The sequence below is a fragment of the Oryzias melastigma genome, linkage group LG6 (assembly GCF_002922805.2).
Source record: "Oryzias melastigma strain HK-1 linkage group LG6, ASM292280v2, whole genome shotgun sequence".
Taxonomy (NCBI): domain Eukaryota; kingdom Metazoa; phylum Chordata; class Actinopteri; order Beloniformes; family Adrianichthyidae; genus Oryzias; species Oryzias melastigma.
Window position 1 is genome coordinate 34,841,489 of NC_050517.1, and position 26,494 is coordinate 34,867,982.

The 26,494-nt window shown below is 38.7% G+C and overlaps 1 protein-coding gene and 1 long non-coding RNA gene across 6 annotated transcripts in view; both read left to right on the forward strand.

Moving 5' to 3' along the window:
• ptprja (protein tyrosine phosphatase receptor type Ja) overlaps window positions 1–26,494 on the forward strand; it is a 75,843-nt gene that overhangs the window by 464 nt on the left and 48,885 nt on the right. For 4 of the 5 annotated variants that reach the window (XM_036212595.1, XM_036212596.1, XM_036212598.1 and 1 more), the window contains exons 2-4: window positions 16,159–16,180; window positions 16,278–16,466; window positions 16,831–17,091. In XM_036212595.1, the coding sequence (XP_036068488.1) occupies window positions 16,159–16,180; window positions 16,278–16,466; window positions 16,831–17,091 (472 nt within the window). Of the gene's footprint in view, window positions 1–16,158; window positions 16,181–16,277; window positions 16,467–16,830; window positions 17,092–25,936; window positions 26,192–26,494 lie in introns of those variants that run through there. The other variant, XM_036212594.1, reaches the window with a different exon arrangement.
• LOC118598906 lies at window positions 22,295–25,239 on the forward strand. Its single transcript, XR_004948138.1, has 3 exons — window positions 22,295–22,563; window positions 23,471–23,731; window positions 24,883–25,239. It is a non-coding gene; the product is annotated as an uncharacterized LOC118598906 (long non-coding RNA).

Sequence of the window (26,494 nt, forward strand, 5' to 3'; positions counted from 1 at the left end):
AACATTTCTGCTGTTCCCGCATTTCCTTATTTGGTTAAACCGGAAGTTAAAAAAACAGCGTTTCATTAGAAAATGCTCAAATGCTGAGGAAGATGATGAGGAAGAGGCTGCAGCCTCCACAACACCACCTGTCCTCCTTCCTGGGGGGAGGGCAGTGAGGTGGGGAGGGGTCAGGCCTGGAATGAGGACCATGTCCCACCTCAGTACTGATGAGGGTCCAGTCTGGTCCAGCGGGGAGCCCAGACCCAGAAACCGTCCAACACTTTTCAGCCCAAACTTAGAAACTTAGTGACACATTAATAAACAAACAGAGTTTCTTCTGTGAACCAAACTCTCAAATGTTTGCAGCATCAACATTTCTCAGAAGGATGGTAACCTTCAGAACCGAAACTGAAACGAGTCATTAAAGGTGCTGCTTATGGAACTTATTGAACCCAATTCATGGAAATCCTGTTTTTATCCAATAATGTTCATTTACTTAAACACAATTCTGTTTTATGTTACTTTTAGGGAACAATATCGTTTTCTCACAGATCCTGGACCGATGTGATTCTGGTTCTAATGTCATTTAAAATCGGGTCATCTCTTCCTGGTTTGGGTCGGTCTCCTTTAGAGTTCCATCCTTAAATGCATGCTTGAATGTTTGTCACCGTCACAGGTGAAGTGAGTCGTCAGGAGTCTTCAGCTAAAGCTCAAACGTGTGATTAAATGGCCGGTTACCGATGAGGAAGTGCGGCTCAAAATGTTCCGTCAAGTCACTTCTGTGAAGAATGCGTGTGTTGTCTGCATGTTGCACGCATGTCTCATGCTAGGCTGCACATGCAAATGAGAGGAAATGCTGGGCCGGCTTCATGGAGCTCTGGGGTTTGGGAAGGGCCTTCTTCATCATCAGGTTTAGTTTGATGATCGTGAAGACGAGAAAGACGAAAGATTTCTGTTCTAGACGTGCAGAATTTAAGACGGCGGTTCTGACAAACCAATAAGCTTTTTTAACTCCTCAGTCTGGACAGGTGTCAGTCCAGACAGGTGTTAGTATGGTGAGGTGTCAGTCTGGACAAGTGTCAGTCTGGACAGGTGTCATTTTGGACAGGTGTCCGTCTGGAAAGGTTTCAGTCTGGACAGGTGTCCGTCTAGACAAGTGTCCTTTTGGACAGGTGTCCCTCTGGACAGGTGTCTGTCTATACAAGTGTCCTTTTGAACAGGTGTCTGTCTGGACAGGTGTCCATCTAGACACGTGTCCTTTTGGACAGATGTCTATCTGGACAGATGTCCGTCTAGACGAGTGTCTTTTTGGACAGGTGTCAGTCTAGACAAGAGTAATTTTGGACTGGTGTCCATCTCGACAGGTGTCTCTCTGGACAGGTGTCAGCGTAGACAAGTGTCTCTCTGCACAGGTGTCTCTCTGGACAAGTGTCCTTTTGGACAGGTGTCCATCTTGACAGGTGTCAGTCTGGACAGGTGTCTCTCTGCACAGGTGTATCTCTGGACAGGTGTCCATCTCGACAGGTCTCAGTCTGCACAGGTCTCAGTCTGCACAGGTGTCCACCGTCCTGCTCCTCCTTAGTTTTAGAAACCAGTGGAATCTTCCATTTGCGATTCTCGCACGGATAAAAAAAATCTTTTTGACATCATTGATTCAATTGAGATTTTTTAGGTGCAGCAGAAGTTCACTTCAAAAAAGGTCACATGTTATAACATGCAAATGATCCTAACAATAAGACCAGAAAAGAGGAAATATTCTGTTTCCCTGAAGAGAAGGTCTTTTGCATTGTAATGTTTTCTTTACATTTTGTTTCCACCTTTTTTAAATGAGGAAGCTTTAAATCTGAACATCTCAGGTTCTGTGTTTAATTAAATATGTTTAAGGAAGTTGAAGTTTGAGCTTCTAAAGCTGTTTTGGTTCACAGACATTTGAACATCAGAGGTTGAAGTTTCTTTAAAGAAAATAAACTGTATTCACACACAAAGGAAACATTAGTTAATATCAACCAAAGGAAAACTCTTCATTTTATTTTATTTATCTTATATCCAGAGATGTGGAGCGATAAAGGCGTGTCAAACCGTCACTACCTACGTTTTTATTAACCTTTATTTAACCAGGAAGTCCCATTGAGATTAAGAAATCTATTTTTGCTAAGAGGCAACAAAAAGCACATTCATTACAGTTAGAAAATAAAATAAATAAAAATAAGAAATTGGGTTGTTTCCTAAATAATTTTGTGCATTGTCCATGTATGGGATTTTGATCTTTCTTGATACATGGATGATATACTGTACCTAATTCATCAGTGTTTCTTGCTTTTATCATTTGTCGACGTGTGCAGATGTCCGTCAAGGGTTTTGGTTGACGCGTCTCTACGTGAATTTGGTTTCAAGCTGTTCAAATTTTTTGAGAATTACGCAGTTTATGCATATCTTTGGTAGTTTATATGCAATTTTAATGTAAATCTTAGAATATTGTGCGTGATTTTTGCGAGATGCATACGCAAATTTGTGGCTTTCTCCATATGGGTCTAACGGTCTTTTCACGCATTAGTCACCAATGTATAACTTTAATATCGACTATACTAGTGCTGGGTGATGACAATACATATCATGTGGGTGATAGAAAAGTGTCTGTCGTGCCTTTTCTCTTCTATCGTTTATATCGTTTATAACCTAATTTGATGCCAAATATATAATTAAATAGTCCCAACCTCGTCAGTGTGTTCACAAAAAATGTCTATAAGATAAAATAAAGACAAATTAAAAAGAGATTCTTCGCAAAACAACTTCGTCTTGCGGTTTTGCAACGTAAAGCTGCTTTACGTTCTTTGATTCGCACTTAAGGGAGTTTTATGACATGCTTTACGTTTTGTAACACGAGTGCAGAACGATGGACAGCAATTTGTAAATTATGCTAGGAGTCTATTCTGGCGCTGATGCCAACACAACAAACCTTTGATCAATCAAGGAAAGTCCACGAAAATAAACATATGTGATTACAAAAAGTAAGAGATAAACAAACTGTGGAACAGACCCGTAACAAGTATCTGAGCACTCGGATTCTCACGATCTGCTCCCGAAATTTGAGTATGAATATTTGCAACGTCCAAATCGCTGATTCACGATCTTTAAAAATACTCTATAGTAAAATATCATGTGGCAAAATATTGATTGCTTTGAAAAACAGAATATTGTTTAATTTATGAACTAAAACAGAGCCGAATGAGCGGCGCTAATGTCACCAGAAGGGAAATCTTCAAAATAAAGTGTCAGTGAAGCTTCCTGTTTTCAGAGTAAAACTAGCGAGTGCTTTTTTTAATAACTGAAAATATTCTTTATTTTACTTGATATATTGTTATTGTTATATAAAATATTTACATTGTGATATAAAAATGTTTCCATATCGCCCAGCTCTAGCGTTTACGGCGCACATATTACGTTAAAATTATATAAATGACGCAAAAATCCCCCAGTTTACAACGGGTGGGGACCAGAGAAATCGACAGTTTAATTTAAATAAGGCATGGCGAGGGCCTGCGGCGGGTGCTGACGGGATGGGATTTCTGCTCAGAGCTATGAATGTCAAAGTGAAGAAATTCAATGAAGCTCGGCTTTACGTGTTTTTTTTTGGAGGCTCATTCGTACTTCTTTTGTGGTTTTATCGGGGTTTAATCGTGACAAATCTGTGAAAATGTCACGTAAAAGACCACAACGTTTCTCACTTTTTCCACGTGTATTCACATATGAGCAATTTTTATCCTTGAAATTTGCGCGAAATGTAAGTAGTGGCGTCGTGACAGAGCCTTGAGCAGGTGTCAGATTCCACATTTTTTAATTTGACTCCACAGAAGTTCAGATCTTTATCTCAGCTCCTCTCAAAATCTATAAATACACATCCAGCTCATCCAAATGGCTTTCTTTGTTTTAAAAGTTTCTCTCAGGAAGAAATGTCTTTAAAACAACATGTTTCACATGCGATGTCTTGTCGGGGAAATTGCATGCCTTGCATCACTGAGGCAGCTTTGACTCATGCAGGAAATGTTCACCACTTTGCATGAGTTGATCCTGATGCGGATCCTCGCTGCTCCCATCACACGGGTCCGTTTTTCTCTTGAAATGTTCTTCGGAGACTCCTGCTTCCAGACGCTTGTAGATTAGATAGACTTGATAGATAGTTTCTGCTGCCAGAGGAATCTTCCTGGACAAAAGAGTGTGATGTTTTCTGCAGAAGTGCAGCCAGTGAAGAGCTCCTCTTTGTGCTTATCAGCACTTCTGCTGTAGCTCCATAGATTTGTTTAAAATGTGCATGACGTGTCGTGACGCCACAATATTTCTCTAAACATACAACCCTTTCAGTGTGGCTCCACAGTCATAAACTAAGGCCCCCTTTGTGGGACGACCCCCCATTTTTGCCCCCTGCAGCTTCATCGGGACAGTTCATTTTCAAATTACCATCCTGAAACACGCTGCCCTTACCCAGGAATGCGACTGGATGCTGAACATCACAAGATGGATTACAAAGAGTCCCAGTTCCCCGTCCATGTAAATGAGGCTCAGACTTCTCTGAAAGGCCTCATTGTCAGGAGATAGGCATCATTTTATCTGCAGCTCTGAACATGTTAGAGCCACACAGGGCTGCAGTGGACTAAAGAAATGATTCTGTTTCACTTATTTTAAATCGATCAAACTTCTTTGCTTTCAGGATTCAGTGTTTCTAAAGTTTTTCATGGTAGACCGCTCTGCCGGTTCCGAGTCGTATCCAGACAACCAGGTGATGAGTTTCAGTCTCTTTTTGGGGTTTTATTGCTGGGAGCTTGGTGACCATTCAGCTTCATCTGATCAGTTTCAGAGCTGAAACATGTTTCCTTAAGCTTCCTCCCACCATCCAAAAACATGCTTCACAGTTTAATTGATTACTCTAAATTGCCCCAAGGTGTGTAATTCTGTGTGATTGTGGCCCTGCGACAGACTGGTGACCTGAGCAGGATGTATCTTGCCGTCGCCCATCAGTAGCTGGGATAGACTCCAGCACCCCCATGACCCTGAAAGGGGCAAACGGCTAAGCAGATGAATGAATAAATACTTACCAACAATGGTACGTTTCATTTTCACAACGCCCCTCGAGGTGGCCGTACCACCTTCAAGGGGACTGTAAGACACACCTGTACCCCCTTTAAGACACAGCCGGTCCTCTCTGTGACCCTCCAGAGACCGGACAACCCAAAAATCCCCTGAACCCGTACGGGTCAACCCCCCCGTAGGGGTGCATATGTCTTAAAGTCAAATGTTTGTATTAATGCCTCAGATGATGAGAGCAGATTGAAAGATCAAAAATATTTTAGTTCATAACGTTCAGCTTGATTTGAACCAAAATGTCGAAGACTTGTTTCCAATGACATTTTTACTTGGAGTGGCGTGGATTCGTGGTGACGGGCGCTTCAGTTAGAAACCATTCTAGTCAGTCGGAGACGGTCCATGAAAACCCTGCGGTGCCACCCTGAGGCAGCCAGGTGCACCGCGGCACAAGCATCGTACCTGTGTTTACAGTGCAGACTGTAAGAAGACGATGGTCGGCATCTGTGGCTGAAACAGATCAAAGTATCTCGAAAACATATTTAATGCTGGGATTCATGTACAAGTGTCCCCCCTCCTCAAACAACTGTAACATGTAGCTGAAAATGTGGGGGCCCTATAAAGTGAAGGTTAGTCTGGAGCTCGGCACAGATGGGTGTGGAGACAAACTCTCCATGGCGACGGAGCCAGACGCATCAGAAGAGGCGGGTCCTCCAGAGTTTAGAGGGTTTTCTGGTGTCAGGTGGTGTCTGAAATTTGCCCTCAGCTGTTGTTATTAAGCTGTTTTTCTCCACTGAAAGTCATGAACCAGCATCAGAGTGGAGAGGAACTGAGCTCCTGCATGACAGTTCCTTTTTCAGAGTCATTCTGGTCATTTCTGAAGCCTGCAGGAAACACTAGCGAATTCCAACTCTGACATGACAGAAGCTCCTCCACAGATGCAGAGCTGCTGCCGACTGTTGGGATCTAAGTTTTCCTAAAGTTTTACTGGATGAGTGTTCACTCTTTGCTTCATGGGTCAGAAAAAGGTGTTGTTGCTAACAAACCTGCATTCCGTGACAAAATGTAGAATATGAGATAAGCTCTGAGAACAAACCCAGAATGTTTAGTGTTTTCCTTACTTCCTTTTTTTTTAAACAAATGTAAGTTAATAATTATTATTTGATTACTCTTTAACATCTGCTGTAGTTAGCAAAGGTATCCTGAATAGCAAAGCCTTGGCCCAAAATTCAGGAGATCAGCTTCCTTGTGATTAAATAAAGTCAATCATTTAACTCTGTTGAAGCAGAACCCAAATTCTTCCCCTACCTCTTTATTTGTAGGGACATTTAGGGTGGTAGTGGTGTCCGAACTAGTTTATTTAAGGGGATAGGGAGATGAGGGTGAGGAGGTGCTGCGGAGTGTGGGGTTGCTCTGAAGCACAGTCGTTTAGATTTAAATGTATGTCATGAGTTTTTGTTTTAGCGTGACTTTTTAAAGTTATAAAACTGATGTTGTGTATTTTCTGTGCACCGACTGCTACATGCTAATGGAAATGACTGGCAACAATTGATGACACCATAAAGGGGAAGTCTGAACTTGACATTAGACATTAGGCTTGACATATTTTTTTAATTGACAAAATATTTCAACAATACAGCATGAATCTCTCAAAAATACAATTATTGTTGAATATAAATGGCTCAGAACAAAGCAGCATACATAAACAAGATCTCAAATCAGAATAAAAGAAAAAAATAGCAGTAAACATCATCAGACGGGAGTAAAATATGTAAGTATGTATATATAAACATATTTTTCCGAAAATAACAGGGATATGTGTTAAATAAATAGACTTCAGTTTCTCATAAAAAAGTATAAATTAAGGTCTATTACCTATTTCAGAAATGTGTTCTAAAAATTCAAATAAGACAGGATTTTATATTCTTTTAAAATAGTCTTCCACAAAAGTTTTTTTAATTTGAAACCAACAAAAATTGGGGACACCTTAAAAAAATGACATTTATGTATAAAAATATTTGCAAATATTATTAAAGTATTAATACCAAATTCTGCTTTTTTTTTTACATAATCTGTGTCTGTGTGTTAACATTTGCTTTTTAGTTGAAATAGTTTTAACAATTTTACATGAGCAACACAAAGTCCTCTTGATGTTCATGGAAGATTAGAATCTGCTTCCATCAGAGACGATATTGACCAGCTAATGAAGGAACTCAATAACCTATGAGTCTGCTGAAGGGACTAAAATGTTGCTCTCAGTGGTTATGACGGGTCAACAACTAGAGGGTTTGGTTCTTCAGAGATTTGAGGGTTTGAAAGTTCAGAAAGAACTTAGAGCATCAAGCTACAAGAGGAAACGGCTGCAGCCGAGTGGGTGTGTTTGTTCTCAGATGATTTCTTCTTTTTTCCATTGTGTCGTTTTCATGAAAGTGGAAGTATCCCATTTAGTGAATAATACGTTTGCATGTCTCTGTCTTCACTAGTTTTTGGATTTTGGTTCTCTTATTGGAGTTTGTGCAGAGACGGTTCATAAAGTCAAGAATCTGCAGTTTATCTTGTAACGGCTTGTTGTCAGGAGCAGAGAATGGTTCTGGTGAAGGTCACGTGTTCACACCTCTGACGACCACACATTTCCACTAATCATGCTGCTGTGAAGAGTGCGAGAGTGTCGGTCTGCAGTCAGAGTCCGTGGGGGTGGGGGCTGCATGCATTTAAGCACAATGTGTTCCTGCTGCAGGCCACCTTCAGGAGGAAGCGGTGATGCTTTGTACTGTGATGGGGGTCTCCCTGCGCTGCTTCAGAGGCGCTTTGTGCCGCGTCACTCATTTCCATCGCAGGATTTCTAGGGGGGAACGTGGTCATAACTGAAGCTGGAAGGCAACAGAAAGTTTTAGATAACTGGTTATTAGTGTGGTTTTTTTTTCTGCAAGAAAGAAGGTCCACAGCATTCTTCTGTTGGGACAAACTTCTGTTGCTGTTGCTTCATACATACCTGAGACGGTGGGATGCTTGGCTGAAACCCTCTTCATGTGGATCACTTGTTTTATCAGTGGTCTATAGATGAGAAAAGACAACATGAGACCTTATGGGCAGTACCCAACTCCTACTTCAGTGTGTACCAGTCCTGGTCCTCAGGGCTCATTGTACTGACAACCAGCTTTTACAACTGTCGATGGATGGATGGATGGATGGATGAACGGATAGACATATGGATGAACGGTTTGATGCATGGGTGAATGGATGAATGGTTGGATGCATGGATGGATGGACAGATAGATGGATGGACGGTTGGATGTATAAATTGATTTGTGGGGACGGATGGATGAACGGTTGGATGCATGGGCAGATGGATGGATGGATAGATGTATGGACGGTTGGATGCATAGGCGGATGGATGGATGATTGAATGCATGGATTGAAAAACGGTTGGATGAGTGTACAGGTGGTTGGATAGACAGTGGGATGGATGGAGGGATTGACAGATGAATGGAACGATGGTGGGATGGATGGATGGATGGATGTATGGATGGATGGATGGATAGATTGACGAACGGTTTATTGGTTGGATGGATAAACGGGTAGATAGATGGAGGAATAGATGGATGAAGGGGTTGGATGCATGGTTGGATGGACAGATGGTTAGACTGATGTATGGATGAACGGATGCATAGATGGTTGGATGGACAGTTGGATGGATGGATTAACAGACGGTTGGATGCATGGATGGTTGGATGAATTAATGGATTGATAGATGGATAAATGGATGGATGGATGAACGGCTGGATACATGAGTGGTTGGATGTATGGTTGGATGCATGGATGGATGGATGATTAGGTGCATGGATGGACGAATGGTTGGATAGACAGATGGACGAATGTTTAGATACATGGATTGACAAACGGTTGGATGGATGGATGTACGGGCGGTTGGATGGACACCTGGATGAACAGAGGGATAGACGGATATGTGGATGGATGTATGGGCGGACTGATGGACGGATGGACGAATGGTTTGTTGGTTGCATGGATAGGTAGATAGATGGATGAAGGGTTGGATACATGGAGGGATGGATGGACGGTTAGAAGAACAGTTGGATGGACAGATGGATGGACGGGCGGACGGATAAATGGATGGATGGGGGTTTCAGCTGAGATAACAGCATCAACATATTGCGAGCAGCCACAGCTTTCAGTCTCCACTGAGAACAAAAGAGAACAGTGTTCTGTTTTAGTGCTATCATGGTACTTTAGCAGCTCACACGCTAGCTTCAAAGAGCTATGAATGACGCTCTGTCTGCTGTAATGTTCAGCTTCTGTTCTACAGAATCAGTGCATAACAATCAAAGTCAGGTAACAAACAGCTTCACTGATCACAACATTTACACAATCCAAATTAAAAAGTATAATACAACTGATTTGTTTCATTGTATTTTGCATTATTTAGTATAAATATGATTTAAATCAGGCTAACTTGATTTGTTCTTGACAGGGTTGATCTGGGGTGCAAGGGTTTTGTCAATATATTCTTTTCAGATTGCAGAAAGGTTGAATAAACTTCATGATGACTTTCTATAACTTCTGTAATGTCGCTGCGGTGACATCATTTACATGAAGCGACTGCGCTGAATTCCTGCAGAAAAAACTCAGGAGGAGCTGCAGGTAGTACTCTCCCACACCTGGAGGGGGAGCTTGTGAGCCCAAAGGAGCTCATTGGTGCTGTTCTTCTCAACAGAAAAAGCCAGCGGGTGCTAAAGAGCTAGCTTAGGTTAGCTGGAAACTGAACAGTAAAAAAGAACAGTTTTCTGTTTTGGTTTCTTATCAGACGGAGACACTTTTACTGTGAAACAGGAGTGTCAAACTCAATCACACAATGGGCCAAAATCCAAAACACACCTTAGGTCAAGGTCCGAACAGGATCAACATTTATTGAAAAATGTTAAAACCATAACTAGATAAATAACATTACCTGTGATAATTGAATACTGCAAGCTGAATTTGAAGTTGAAGATGCTAGTGCTGATAGCTGAAGATGCTGAAATTGACAGCTAAAAACGCTGAAGCTATAGCCAGCAAAAATATTAGCTAAATTCCAAATTAGCCTTAAAAACAACAAAAAAAAACAGCTTAGTTAAAACAGCTAGCATGCAGTTGAAAAAAAAATTAGACTTCAAAATAGCCTAAAAAATTGAAAAAAGTCTAAATTAGCCCAAACAGCTAGCATTTAGCTAAAATATTAGCTAAAATCCAAAACAGCCTAAAAAATCTTATTTAATGCCAAAATAGTCCAAAAAGCTAGCAGAATGATAATTTTAAAAAACTTTTTAAACCATATTTTTTGAAATAATTATGAATAATAAAAGACAGGAATATTTTTCCAGAATAAATCAATTTAAACCTTAAATATCTTTCAATATTTTACTCTCCATAAAAACACATTTTGCCAAAATTATACAAGTTAGAAATGAGCGCTAAATAACATCGGACCATTAATAACATGAACTGGAGGGCCGGATATAATTGCCCAGAGGGCCGGATCCGGCCCCCGGGCCTTGACTTTGACACGTGCTGTAAAAGAAAGGAAGAAGTCATTTTAATCATATTAATTACTGTATTTTCTGTTTTTTATTATGATATCTTTTGTATTTTCTTTTTTTCTAAATGTTTTACGCCTTGTACCGTTTCCTCGTGTTATTTTTAATATTTTTTTCTTACTATTGCCCTGTGCATTGCTGCTGATGGACCCCTCTCGATTTAACTGCTGCTGCTCTTACGAGAACGTCTTTTGATTTGATTTTTGTGTAAGTTACAGAACTTCAAATGGAGGAGGACAGTCCTAAAATACAAATATGGGAGGACTAACATATTGTATTTTAGAAAAAAGATTTGAGCGCAGTGTTTTCACGTGATGTCATCGTTGCGGCCATGCTGGCGATAAGCATAAATAAATCCTAGATAATGACTCTAAATGTACATGTATACATAGTGCTTGTATATGTAGTGAATCTGTGTGTGTGGATATCCTCCAGTTATCTCTACTCTTCTCTATCATCATCATCAAACATGTGATTTCTTGACGCCGTAGAGGCAGAGGTTAAACCCGTCCTGATCCTTTCTGGGTTTTGTAGAAGGTCATCATCAGACGTATGACATCACCTCCTAAAGCGACCAGGTAATCCTGGATTGTTTTGGTCTGGCGGTGTTTGTCTTCAGGAAGGAAGTGGGTGTTATCAGGACGGTCAGGAATCTGAAGGAATCGGAGGCATGCTGCCTTTAAGAGTGATGTCATGTTTACTTAGCGGTCACTACACCCATTTCCTCCTCCTCCTCCTCCTCCTCCAGGCAGAGGGCAACCAGAGCGCACAGGGCGACGTTCTCCACATACTTTTCTCCTTGAGGAACCACACATTTCATTACACATGCAGGGATCTCCAGCCTTCATGCAGTTTGGACAAGTTAACGTTTATTCATCAAAGGAGGCGTGGCTTAATGAAGCCTTAGCTGGAATTCATTTCTGGATTTGTCTTTACTGTTCCTACTTTCAACCAGTTTTCTGCCTTAGCCACACCCACTTTTTACTTCTGCTGGGGGACAAAGACATGGTTCTGATCTTCAGAACTTCACAAGTTTTTTCTTCACAAATGTTTATCCTGAATCTGGTTTGAGATCCTCCTCTACAGTTGATTCATTTGAGCTTTCCTTTTGCAGTTTTCCTTAAAAGGATTTTAGATTTGGGGTTTTTCTAGATCTTAATTTAGAGACAAAGTGTTCCGACTTTAAAAACATGGTTTGGTTTATTTGGTCAAAGGGGAAGAAGGGATTTTTTTGGATAAGAGCCAGGAGAAATACTGATTCTGGGAGTACCAGGACACAAACATCACTAAGCCAAAGGAGGCATCGGCTGAACATAAATGTTCAAACACAGAACCCTTGTGCTATCTCTTGGGGTCCAGATGACCCAAGCCTTACATTGACGTGTTATCCGTCCCTTCGCCGCACAAATTGCATTTGGTGTGAATGCACCTTTACTGTTTCTGCCTTACAGAGAAGAAAAGAAATGTAAAGTTTAGTAAATGTCCCAGGACCGGCGCTGGTGTTTAGAGTCTGTATGGTAAAAGCAAGAGAAGAGGTTTGTAAGTAAAAACTATCAAACACAATTTACCACAAACCTGTCAGTGCAGAGTGTAAAGTGTGCAATAACATCAGGTGTATTTTAGGAAGGTTTTTAGAACACATGGATGTCTGTGTTAAGAGTTAGTCCTCCTGAACAGAACCTTGGTGGGTTCTGTCCCTGAATGACTTCAGTGGTTCATTGAGTCATAGAGATCCGTGTGATCGTGATGGCCTGAGGAAGTCCCGGCAAACGCAAACTCCATCACATTCGTGCTTCTGAAGTCCAGGAGGATCTCTCTGATGTGGCTGATGTTCACCTTCCTCCTCCTCATACCTCGCTTCGGTGGATGTTTCATCATCAGATTTGTTTAATGTTGTCGAGAGGAGACAAAGCTGTATGCGTACAGAAGTAATGTTTTGCAGAGATCCTGTCCTGACCTTGACCTTCTCTGAGAGCTGGTTTCCCATCCTCAGCACCTGTAATCAGTCTGCCAGAGTCCAGGATCCAGGGTTGGTATTTCAAGGTCTGCCAGCTTACTGAGCTGGAGTCAGGAAGATTAGGCCTGCAGATGTGTTGTTGATGTGATGACGGACTGAATGGAGGGTGAGAGAAACCGTGTTATTTACTGATCGGACCTTCCAAACACTTCCTGAGCCTGTTTACGAGCTCACAGAGTTCGAAAGAAAACACATTTTATTAGGACTGTATGATAAAGCTGATACCAGTGTGGTATCAGCTGATAATTATATGACACTAAACTGTCCAGGATGAACTCTGCTGTCGCCCCTCAGTGGCTGGATAGGCTCCAGCATCCCCCTGACCCTAAACAGGATTAAAGCAGCTTCAGAAAACGGATGGATGGATGGATAGATGTATAGAGTCAGTTGTGACAGCAGCTTTAAGTCTTGCTTTTGTAGTGTTCGACTGTCGCCTTCCGCTGTTGTGGTTGATGAAATTCAGGTCACGTCTGCACCATGAAGACACGCCCCCACAATCATCTGTTCTGTATTTGGACCTAAACTGTCCTCTGGTTTGGTTTGGTGATGATTTGGTACTTACAAAGATGAAGTTTTTAACATTTTCTTTAGCAAATGAAAACCGAAACTGACTCACAGACGAGACATTGGCTCGTAATTGCTGTGAAAAGTTTCAGTTGAAATTAGTCAAATTTGAAATTTGTTGGTGAAGCCCCTTTCACACACAGAGGAAGTTCATTGTGATTGGTTAATAAATTACTCCACGAAAATAAACTCAAGTGAATGCAGAGTTTTAAAAAAAGACACAAGAAGAGAAGAAGAACTCAGATAGGAACTACAGTTAGGGAACATCCGCTTCCCTTTTTGTCCATCACAGCAGCTGAATCTGTGTGGTTCTGACCGTAGGTTCTACTGGCTGATTAAAAGCAGTCAGAACTGCAGAGAGATCTCTAAATAGAAACCCATGGGGGTTTTGGCGGTTTCTGGTCTCATTCTTTGTGCTGCTGTCTTTCTCTCTAACAATCAGGAGCTCCTAGTAGAAGAAGATCCCAATGACTAAATAAATGTTGCTGCTTCTTCTGTGTTGGTCTCCACCATGCACAAATGTCCAACCGTTGGTCTGCCTCAGTTCAACCACTGAGGAAGTGGTTTGGAAGTTTTCTCAGGGACTTCCAATAAGAAATGTCTTGGATTCGCTCAGCTGACTCAAGCGACGAAATCCAACATCATATGGTTGGGTAGATGTGTGGAAATTGTATATTAGGACTGCCACAAACGATTATTTTATTAGTCGACTAATCACTAATAATTACTAACTAAATTACTAACTAAAAAAAAAGGTGATGGTTTATTAAACTTTTAATGATTCATGCAGCCTTTGTCCTTTTATTACTTTCTAGGATTAAAACAAGATAAAATCAAATGAGAGAGAGATAAGGAATATACTGTCAATCAAACTCGTTTTGACAGGTGCTCCACCTCTCAAGATGATGCAACAATTTAATAGAGATTTTATATATAAAGGGTATATAGGGTCAAAGGTCACCTGTCAAAATGAGTTTGATGGAAAGCATATTCCTTAACTCTCTAATGAGGTCAGCATCTGAAACAAGGAACTAAAGTTTTGGTCTCACTGACAAATAAAAGTGCATTTTTTTATGCTGAATGCTCACACCTGTGTTAAACTTTACTACAATCTGAATCCATATAATATAAAATAGCAACTAATCAACTGTTAAATTAGTCGTCGACTATGTTAATAGTCAACTAATTGTGGCAGCCCCATTCTGTATTATTACATTTAACGTATGACATATTCACAAACATTACTGACAAAGACCGGCCTGGGATGGTTCAGGGTCATGCAGCCTTATGTACCAGAACCCCAGGTTTACATGTTGGGTGTGAAAGGGACTTTTTCCGCACCTGCAGGAAATGAGACATTTGAATTAGAGGCTTTGAGACATGTTTCAGCACCAATGAACATGTTCTGTTTTGGATCACTGGTCTTGTCACAAAGAGCAAACATACTTCCTCTTACAAGCAGCTTCTGTTGTTAAAATACTGCATTCATGTGGACTGAAATGAGATAAATACAAAATGTTACCTTCAGGATTTGATTCTATTTTTCATTCTGGTTCCCAGAAATGGTTCATTCTTTTCCATGAAAACAAACAAAAAGGTGGTTTAGATGAGACCATGTTAATCCAAAAAAGCTCAGTTTGCTTCCTACTGTTGTTTGCTATAATTGTTTTCTTGTTTTAGTCTAATTTTCTTTTTTCTGAAAAAAAAATACACAAACTTTCTGAGATGCTGTCTGCCAGTGAGCTAAAAATTGAGTATTTCTTGTATAATTCACTAGATCAAATGAACTAAGTTTGAAAAGACATCAATAGCCAAACTTGTTTGATGCCAACTTACCTGAAGAAGCTGAACTCAGGTGAACAGCTGTCAGTAGAGGCGGGAAACGGGGCTGAAGAGCTGCAGCAGGAAAGTCTTAGCGGCTGGAAGTTAATGATTTCCCACCTGAGGTCCTTGTGGAGAAACATTCAGGTTTGAGCGATGATGGAATGTGTTTAATGTTTAGCTGGGATGCAAACAATCTGAAAGGCCTTTTTATTTAATCAGTTAATGAGGAATCTGAGTTGGGGGGGTTTGTTCTCATACCAGGAAACGGAGCGTTTCCGTGTGAGGATGAGCTAATGCCTCATATTTACTTCCTTGTGTGCAGTTTTTGGATGTTAAAATTGTTAGTTTGTCATGTTCTTGATGGACAGGTGGAGTGTCCATGTTTAACCCCGGCTACCCCTTTCAGTAGCTGGGTAGGCTCCAGCAACCTTGTGGATTGAAGTGAGTTTAGGAAAAGGATGGATGTATTTTTTGTTCTCTTTTAGATATTTTTCTAAACGTACAAACTGGACTCTGAATTGAATTTTTTAGAGACCATCAAACGTGGATTTGATGCTAAACTTTTTTCATCAGATGAAATATTTAAGAAGTGGGTCGGAATAGTGAAAAAGAATTATATTAGTATGTTTTCCAGTACAGCAGCTGGTAGAAGACAGGCATCGTTGTATTGCTCAGCATTTATTGAATATTTTTGACTGTTTTTATCATTTTTTTTTATCCTAAAGTTTCCACATTTACAGCAGAAAGTGTTTTATGTGGAAACAGATGTTTGTTTTTAGCCTAACTTTTGGTGTCTTTGGAGTAAATACATTAAAATAACTGGATTAGTCAAAACAAATAACCAAAGCTGTTGACCTTACCTGTGACTTTATCAGCAGCAGTTAGAAAACTGTCTGTGTGTGATGCTTCCATCAAGGAAGAAAACTTGATGTTAACAGATGCAAAAGCAAAGTTGAAGATGCCGCTAGCTGATACGGTCCAGACGATCAATGATTCATGTCAGGAAAAATGATTTGATTTGAAATCACTTGTTTTTGTCTTAAGCTAAATGCTGACCTCTGCTGGCTGAAACAGCTTACTGCATGTTTTCTTCTGTCTTTCCAGAGCTGCCGAGCAGACTGTGACCGTAAGTACACCTTTTCTGACACACCAAAGGATCTGGTAATTCATCTCTAAGATTAAAAAAAAGATTCAGTGTAACTATCTCTTTTTAATTCTTTCAGAAAAGTGTGAAGCCCAGAATTTAACAGAGTTGATGATAGTAACCACCAATATCAGTTTAAACTCTCCAGCCAACTGCACATTATCCACTGGTAACCAAACAAAAGAAGGATCACTGACTGATCTTATCCCTGGAACGGTCTATGAAGTCAACTTTACGTGTCTTAACTGCTGTGGAAATATCACAACCAGTAAGTGCCTTTATTTTATCATCCTTCTTCGTTTGCTGAGCTCTTAAAGACCATCAAGTACAACGTCCTCTGCATCAATGAGGTAAACTGCACCACTAAAAGACAGTTGCTTCCACAAAGTAATGAAGAAAGAGGACAAAAAAACTCAAGTGAGACTGCTAATAGAAGTTTACAACTTGTATGAGTTACAAATTGTGATGTCATGGCCGACCTCCTGATAAAAAATACCTTATATTGTTTATACATTTAAATGCAAACATACATTTGTATCTTAACTATTGTGTGTTGATTTCCTTTGGGAATTGGTGTAAAAAACACTTGATAACTTTTTCTTCTTTGTCATTTTAACTCCTCTTCCTTTCAGAACCGGATAAAGTCAGAAACCTCACTGTTACTAAAATCACCACTTCCTCTATATCTCTGAGCTGGACCAAACCATTTGGACAAAGCTCCTACTATGTAGTAGAATGGTCAAATGAATCATATACTCTAAATGCCAAAGTGACTGATGAAAGCATGACCATATCTGGCCTGACTGCTGGTGTCCGGTATAACATAAATGTCACAGCCGTGGCAGAAGATAAGCAAACTAAAGGACTGAGTGTGTTTACCTCCAATTATACAGGTAAGTAAACATGGAAACCATTTAAGACTTGATGAGCGATGTGTGCAACAAAATACCTTAGAAGGGCCCTACCATGAAAATTCCACTTTTTGAGGTCTTAAATACATTATACTATACGCTGAGGTGGCTCATTGACGGTTTATGGGTAGAGTCAAGGATGACGTAGTGAAATGGGCGGGACCAACAATGAGCGAGAGGCGGGGCCTCAGAAATCAAGTCATTTTACTTCCGTGTATTAAAACTGCCCCCAAAAATGACTCATATTTGACAAATAATTTGTTTTTTTGTATTCTTAAGCTAATATATGATCATATATATGGATATAGTTTAGTCTGATGAAAATCATGGTATGACCCCTTTAAATTAGACCTATACCTGTGTAAGAAGTAGAAGAAAATCACTATCAACCTGAACCCAAGGAACCATTTTTCAATTAAGTTGCCGCAATACCTTACACAATAACTTCCACAAAAACTGCTAATATTACTGACTAAAAAGGGTTGGAACATTTTTTGAAAATGTTTCTGATTGATTTCTAAAACATTGACTCAAAAAAAAACATTACAATTACAAAATAAATTGAAATGTGCCTAAAATAAATGTTAGGCAGGAAAATTATATCACCTATGAACAGCATACCGTATTTTTCGGACTATAAGTCGCACCGGAGTATAAGTCGCAGGGGCCAAAAAATGCATAATGAAGAAGAAAAAACCATACATAAGTCGCACTGGAGTATAAGTCGCATTTTTTTCCAAGTAATTTATTTTACAAACTAGTTGAAAAAAACGATATTACATCATCCTGGAAGGTAAGTTATAACATTCATAAGTGAATAAAAAACAGGCTGAATATGTGTCAACACATATTCACATATTAGCATCATGAAAAAAATGAAAAGGTGTAGCATTTATATAACATAACAGTTTTCTTTAACTATAGCCTCAAGAAATCATCAACTTTGTATCTTTACTGTCATTAATTGCACGCAATCTCACTCCATATCACTAAATCCCTTAAATTCTTCGTCCTCTGTGTCACGTCTGAATAACTACAGTAAATAAAGTAATTGCACAGATCACCATAAGAGGGCACTCTAGACTTACGGTCCATATCTCATCATTAAAAATTCGTATATAAGTCGCACTGGAGTATAAGTCGCAGGGACATTCAATCTATGAAAAAAACCGCGACTTATAGTCCGGAAAATACGGTATTTGGATGAACACATGGACTGATGATGGATGCATGGATGGATGGATGGATACAAAAAAAGGATGGCTGGATGGTGGTTGGGTGCATGAAAAATGGATACACGTGAACATGGATAAGAGAAGAAGCATGTTTTGTTTGGACGGATGCATGGATGGATGGTTACAGGTTGGAAAGATGGATGATAAATTGATAGAAGAATAGAATGATGGTTAGATTTATGGATAAATATTAATATTGAAGGATGGATGGATGGATTGGGAAGTGGTTTGTACATTGGTTTTAGGGATGGATGGTTAAATAGATTGAGTTATAGATGAATGCATGTCTAGAGAAATAGGACGTTGGATGGACTCATAGATGAAAAGATGGATACATGATGGATGGATGTAGAAATGCATGAGTTAATGGGTGGTAATTTTTAACTTCTACTGTTTTATGGTTCATTCTCTAGATGAATTGGTATTTAGTCTAGACCAATATGTGTTTGAAAATGGCATCCATGGAATAAAATACCACTTTAGTCTTCAGTATTTTCTGCATCAGACCTGACTTTTTTTTTTTTTAGACTTTTGTGACTCAGAAGAGAAACAGATCTTTTCATTGTATAGGACAGTTTTTCATCTTTCTGACTCCTCTTCCTTACAGAACCGGATGAAGTCAGAGAACTCACTGTTACTGAAATCACCACTTCCTCTGTTCCTCTGAGCTCGACTGAACCATTAGGACAAAGCTCCTCCAATACAGTAGAATGGTCAGATGGATCAACTACTCTAAATCCCATTGTGACTAATAAGAGCACGACTATATCTAACCTGACTACTGGTGTCCTGAATAACACAAGTGTCACAGCCATGACAGCAGATAACCAAACTAAAGAAAATAGTGCATTTACCTCCAGTTATACAAGTAAGTAAACATAGAAACCACTTAAACTTGCTGAGAGATGTGCAACAAAATACCTTAAATTAGTCCTATACCTATGAAGGAAATAGTAGAAAATCATGATTTACTTGAACCAAATGAGCCATTTTTTAAAAGAATAACTCAATACCTTACATAATAACTTGAACAAAACTACTGATAACCACTAAGAAGGGTTGGAACATTTTATGAGAATATTTTTTGAATTATCTCTACAACACTGACATTAAAAAGAAACATTAACATTGAAGGATAAATAATAATGTGCCTGAAAAATGTTTAGGTGCAAAATATTGTTCCTTACAGTATGTACACCATATTTAGATGAATAGATAGACTAAAGATGAGTGGATGGATGAATAGACTGAGTTATAGATGAATGCATGTCAAGAGAAATGGGACGTTGGATGGACGTTGGATGGAGACAGATTAAAAAAGATGGATACATGTTGAGATGGATTGATGGATGGATGTAGAAATGCAGGAGTTATTGGATGGTAAGGGGTGGCTGTGGTGCAGCTGCAGGGCGGATGACTCCTGATCGGAAGATTTCAGGTTCGATTCCCATCTTGCATTTGTCAAAGTGTCCTTGGGCAAGACAGTGAACCCCAAATTGAATCTGGTAGAAGATTGGCATGTTTTTACTTGATCTGTTTTGTACAAAACAGAGGAATACAAATGTTTCAAATTGGTATTTGGTCTTGACCAATATGTGTTTGAAGATGTCAATACCACTTTAGTCTTCTGTATTTTCTGCAACAGACATGACTTGCTTTTTTTTCTTCTTTTTTTTTGTTTTGGAATCTTTTGATACTCTACAAAGGAACAGATCATTTCATTGTATAGGACAGTTTTTCATCTTTCTGACTCCTCTTCCTTACAGAACCGGATGAAGTCAGAGAACTCACTGTAACTGAAATCACCACTTCCTCTGTTCCTCTGAGCTCCACTGAACCATTAGGACAAAGCTCCTCCAATACAGTAGAATGGTCAGATGGATCAACTACTCTAAATCCCATTGTGACTAATAAGAGCACGACTATATCTAACCTGACTACTGGTGTCCTGAATAACACAAGTGTCACAGCCATGACAGCAGATAACCAAACTAATGAAAATAGTGCATTTACCTCCAGTTATACAAGTAAGTAAACATAGAAACCACTTAAAGTTGCTGAGAGATGTGTGCATCAAAATACCTTAAATTAGTCCTATACCTATGAAGGAAATAGTAGAAAATCATGATTTACTTGAACCAAATGAGCCATTTTTTAAAAGAATAACTCAATACCTTACATAATAACTTGAACAAAACTACTGATAACCACTAAGAAGGGTTGGAACATTTTATGAGAATATTTTTTGAATTATCTCTACAACACTGACATTAAAAAGAAACATTAACATTGAAGGATAAATAATAATGTGCCTGAAAAATGTTTAGGTACAAAATATTGTTACTTACAGTATGTACACCATATTTAGATGAATAGACAGACTAAAGATGAATGGATGGTTGAATAGACTGAGTTATAGATGAATGCATGTCAAGAGAAATGGGACGTTGGATGGAGACAGATTAAAAAAAGATGGATACATGTTGAGATGGATTGATGGATGGATGTAGAAATGCAGGAGTTATTGGATGGTAAGGGGTGGCTGTGGTGCAGCTGCAGGGCGGATGACTCCTGATCGGAAGATTTCAGGTTCGATTCCCATCTTGCATTTGTCAAAGTGTCCTTGGGCAAGACAGTGAACCCCAAATTGAATCTGGTAGAAGATTGGCATGTTTTTACTTGATCTGTTTTGTACAAAACAGAGGAATACAAATGTTTCAAATTGGTATTTGGTCTTGACCAATATGTGTTTGAAGATGTCAATACCACTTTAGTCTTCTGTATTTTCTGCAACAGACATGACTTGCTTTTTTTTCTTCTTTTTTTTTGTTTTGGAATCTTTTGATACTCTACAAAGGAACAGATCTTTTCATTGTATAGGACAGTTTTTCATCTTTCTGACTCCTCTTCCTTACAGAACCGGATGAAGTCAGAGAACTCACTGTAACTGAAATCACCACTTCCTCTGTTCCTCTGAGCTCCACTGAACCATTAGGAAAAAGCTCCTCCAATACAGTAGAATGGTCAGATGGATCAACTACTCTAAATCCCATTGTGACTAATGAGAGCACGACTATATCTAACCTGACTACTGGTGTCCTGAATAACACAAGTGTCACAGCCATGACAGCAGATAACCAAACTAAAGAAAATAGTGCATTTACCTCCAGTTATACAAGTAAGTAAACATAGAAACCACTTAAAGTTGCTGAGAGATGTGTGCAACAAAATACCTTAAATTAGTCCTATACCTATAAAGGAAATAGTAGAAAATCACGATTTACTTGAACTAAATGAGCCATTTTTCCAAAGAATAACTTAATACCTTACACAATAAATTGAACAAAACTACTGATAACCACTAAGAAGGGTTGGAACATTTTATGAGCATATTTTTTGAATTATCTCTACAACACTGACATTAAAAAGAAACATTAACATTGAAGGATAAATAATAATGTGCCTGAAAAATGTTTAGGTACAAAATATTGTTACTTACAGTATGTACACCATATTTAGATGAATAGATAGACTAAAGATGAATGGATGGATGAATAGACTGAGTTATAGATGAATGCATGTCAAGAGAAATGGGACGTTGGATGGAGACAGATTAAAAAAAGATGGATACATGGTGAGATGGATTGATGGATGGATGTAGAAATGCAGGAGTTATTGGATGGTAAGGGGTGGCTGTGGTGCAGCTGCAGGGCGGTTGACTCCTGATCGGAAGATTTCAGGTTCGATTCCCATCTTGCATTTGCAATTGGTATTTGGTCTTGACCAATATTTGTTTGAAAATTTCAATACCACTTTAGTCTTCTGTATTTTCTGCAACAGACGTGGCTTGATTTGTTTGTTCTGTTTTTGTTTTGGAGACTTTAGTGACTAAGAAGAGAAACAGATGATCTCATTGTATAGGACAGTTTTTTATCTTTCTGACTCCTCTTCCTTACAGAACCGGATGAAGTCAGAGAACTCACTGTAACTGAAATCACCACTTCCTCTGTTCCTCTGAGCTCCACTGAACCATTAGGAAAAAGCTCCTCCAATACAGTAGAATGGTCAGATGGATCAACTACTCTAAATCCCATTGTGACTAATAAGAGCACGACTATATCTAACCTGACTACTGGTGTCCTGAATAACACAAGTGTCACAGCCATGACAGCAGATAACCAAACTAATGAAAATAGTGCATTTACCTCCAGTTATACAAGTAAGTAAACATAGAAACCACTTAAACTTGCTGAGAGATGTGCAACAAAATACCTTAAATTAGTCCTATACCTATGATGGAAATAGTAGAACATCCTGATTTACTTGAACCAAATGAGCCATTTTTTAAAAGAATAACTCAATACCTTACATAATAACTTGAACAAAACTACCGATAATCACTAAGAAGGGTTGGAACATTTTATGAGAATATTTTTTGAATTATCTCTACAACACTGAATTAAAAAGAAACATTAACATTGAAGGATAAATAATAATGTGCCTGAAAAATGTTTAGGTGCAAAATATTGTTCCTTACAGTATGTACACCATATTTAGATGAATAGACAGACTAAAGATGAATGGATGGATGAAAGGATGGATGAATTGATGATTGAATAGACTGAGTTATAGATGAATGCATGTCAAGAGAAATGGGACGTTGGATGAAGACAGATTAAAAAAGATGGATACATGTTGAGATGGATTGATGGATGGATGTAGAAATGCTGGAGTTATTGGATGGTGAGGGGTGGCTGTGGTGCAGCTGCAGGGTGGTTGACTCCTGATCGGAAGATTTCGGGTTCGATTCCCATCTTGCATTTGTCAAAGTGTCCTTGGGCAAGACAGTGAACCCCAAATTGCCTCTGGTAGAAGGTTGGCGTGTTTTTACTTGATCTGTTTGTACATAACAGAGGATTACATATGTTTCAAATTGGTGTTTGGTCTTGACCAAAATGTGCTTGAAGATGTCAATACCACTTTAGTCTTCTGTATTTTCTGCAACAGACATAACTTGATTTGTTTCTTCTGTTTTTGTTTTGGAGACTTTAGTGACTCAGAAGAGAAACAGATGATCTCATTTTTATAGGACAGTTTTTCATCTTTCTGACTCCTCTTCCTTACAGAACCGGATGAAGTCAGAGAACTCACTGTTACTGAAATCACCACTTCCTCTGTTCCTCTGAGCTCCACTGAACCATTAGGACAAAGCTCCTCCAATACAGTAGAATGGTCAGATGGATCAACTACTCTAAATCCCATTGTGACTAATAAGAGCACGACTATATCTAACCTGACTACTGGTGTCCTGAATAACACAAGTGTCACAGCCATGACAGCAGATAACCAAACTAATGAAAATAGTGCATTTACCTCCAGTTATACAAGTAAGTAAACATAGAAACCACTTAAACTTGCTGAGAGATGTGTGAAACAAAATACCTTAAATTAGACCTATACCTATAAAGGAAATAGTAGAAAATCATGATTTACTTGAACCAAATGAGCAATTTTTTCGAAGAATAACTCAATATCTTACACAATAACTTAAACAAAACTACTGATAACCACTAAGAAGAGTTGGAACATTTTATGAGCATATTTTTTGCACAATCTTCAAAACACTGACATTAAATAGAAACATCAGTATTAAAGGATAAATAGTAATGTGCCATAAATTAATGCTTAGGAGAAAAGTATTATGTATGTATAGCAAATTTAGATGGATGGATGAAAGGATGCATACACATAAAGATACGTAGATAAGAGAAGAGATGGATGTTTGTTTAGACGGATGCATGGATGGATGGTTACAGGGTTAGAAAGATGGATGATAAATTGATAGAAGAATAGAATGATGGTTAGATTTATGGATAAATATCAGTATAGATGGATGGATGGAATGGGAAGTGGTTTGTTCAGTGGTTTTATGGATGGATCTAGAATCAAGAGTCTTTTTTATCATTTATGCAGAGCAAAAATGATATTTCTGCCAGTAGCTGTTTGCTAGAAACAAATTAAAGAAAGGATAAAATAAATAAAAGGTGCATTACAGTTAAAAGGTGCAGCAAAAAGGAAGTGGACATTGCACAATAACTAAAGTGCAGCAAAAAGGATGATTGCATAGATTGAGTTATAGATGAATGCATGTCTAGAGAAATGGGTCGTTGGATGGATTCATAGATGAAAAGATGGATACATGATGGATGGATGTAGAAATGCATGAGTTAATGGGTGGTAATTTTTTAACTGCTACTGTTTTATGGTACATTCTCTAGATGAATATGGGCTTGTTTTTATTTGATCTGTTTTGGATATAACAGATGATTACAAATGTTTCAAATTGGTCTTTGGTCTTGACCAATATTTGTTTGAAAATGTCATCCATGGAATAAAATACCACTTTAGTCTTCAGTAATTTCTGCATCAGGCCTGGCTTTTTTGTTTTTGTTTTGGAGACTTTTGTGACTCAGAAGAGAAACAGATGATTTCATTGTATAGGACAGTTTTTCATCTTTCTGACTCCTCTTCCTTACAGAACCGGATGAAGTCAGAGAACTCACTGTTACTGAAATCACCACTTCCTCTGTTCCTCTGAGCTCGACTGAACCATTAGGACAAAGCTCCTCCAATACAGTAGAATGGTCAGATGGATCAACTACTCTAAATCCCATTGTGACTAATAAGAGCACGACTATATCTAACCTGACTACTGGTGTCCTGAATAACACAAGTGTCACAGCCATGACAGCAGATAACCAAACTAAAGAAAATAGTGCATTTACCTCCAGTTATACAAGTAAGTAAACATAGAAACCACTTAAACTTGCTGAGAGATGTGCAACAAAATACCTTAAATTAGTCCTATACCTATGAAGGAAATAGTAGAAAATCATGATTTACTTGAACCAAATGAGCCATTTTTAAAAGAATAACTCAATACCTTACATAATAACTTGAACAAAACTACTGATGACCACTAAGAAGGGTTGGAACATTTTATGAGAATATTTTTTGAATTATCTCTACAACACTGACATTAAAAAGAAACATTAACATTGAAGGATAAATAATAATGTGCCTGAAAAATGTTTAGGTGCAAAATATTGTTCCTTACAGTATGTACACCATATTTAGATGAATAGATAGACTAAAGATGAGTGGATGGATGAATAGACTGAGTTATAGATGAATGCATGTCAAGAGAAATGGGACGTTGGATGGACGTTGGATGGAGACAGATTAAAAAAGATGGATACATGTTGAGATGGATTGATGGATGGATGTAGAAATGCAGGAGTTATTGGATGGTAAGGGGTGGCTGTGGTGCAGCTGCAGGGCGGTTGACTCCTGATCGGAAGATTTCAGGTTCGATTCCCATCTTGCATTTGCAATTGGTATTTGATCTTGACCAATATTTGTTTGAAAATTTCAATACCACTTTAGTCTTCTGTATTTTCTGCAACAGACGTGACTTGATTTGTTTCTTCTGTTTTTGTTTTGGAGACTTTAGTGACTAAGAAGAGAAACAGATCATTTCATTGTATAGGACAGTTTTTCATCTTTCTGACTCCTCTTCCTTACAGAACCGGATGAAGTCAGAGAACTCACTGTAACTGAAATCACCACTTCCTCTGTTCCTCTGAGCTCCACTGAACCATTAGGACAAAGCTCCTCCAATACAGTAGAATGGTCAGATGGATCAACTACTCTAAATCCCATTGTGACTAATAAGAGCACGACTATATCTAACCTGACTACTGGTGTCCTGAATAACACAAGTGTCACAGCCATGACAGCAGATAACCAAACTAATGAAAATAGTGCATTTACCTCCAGTTATACAAGTAAGTAAACATAGAAACCACTTAAACTTGCTGAGAGATGTGTGCATCAAAATACCTTAAATTAGTCCTATACCTATAAAGGAAATAGTAGAAAATCATGATTTACTTGAACCAAATGAGCCATTTTTTCAAAAAATAACTCGATACCTTACATAATAACTTGAACAAAACTACTGATGACCACTAAGAAGGGTTGGAACATTTTATGCGAATCTTTTTTGAATTATCTCTACAACACTGACATTAAAAAGAAACATTAACATTGAAGGATAAATAATAATGTGCCTGAAAAATGTTAGGTGC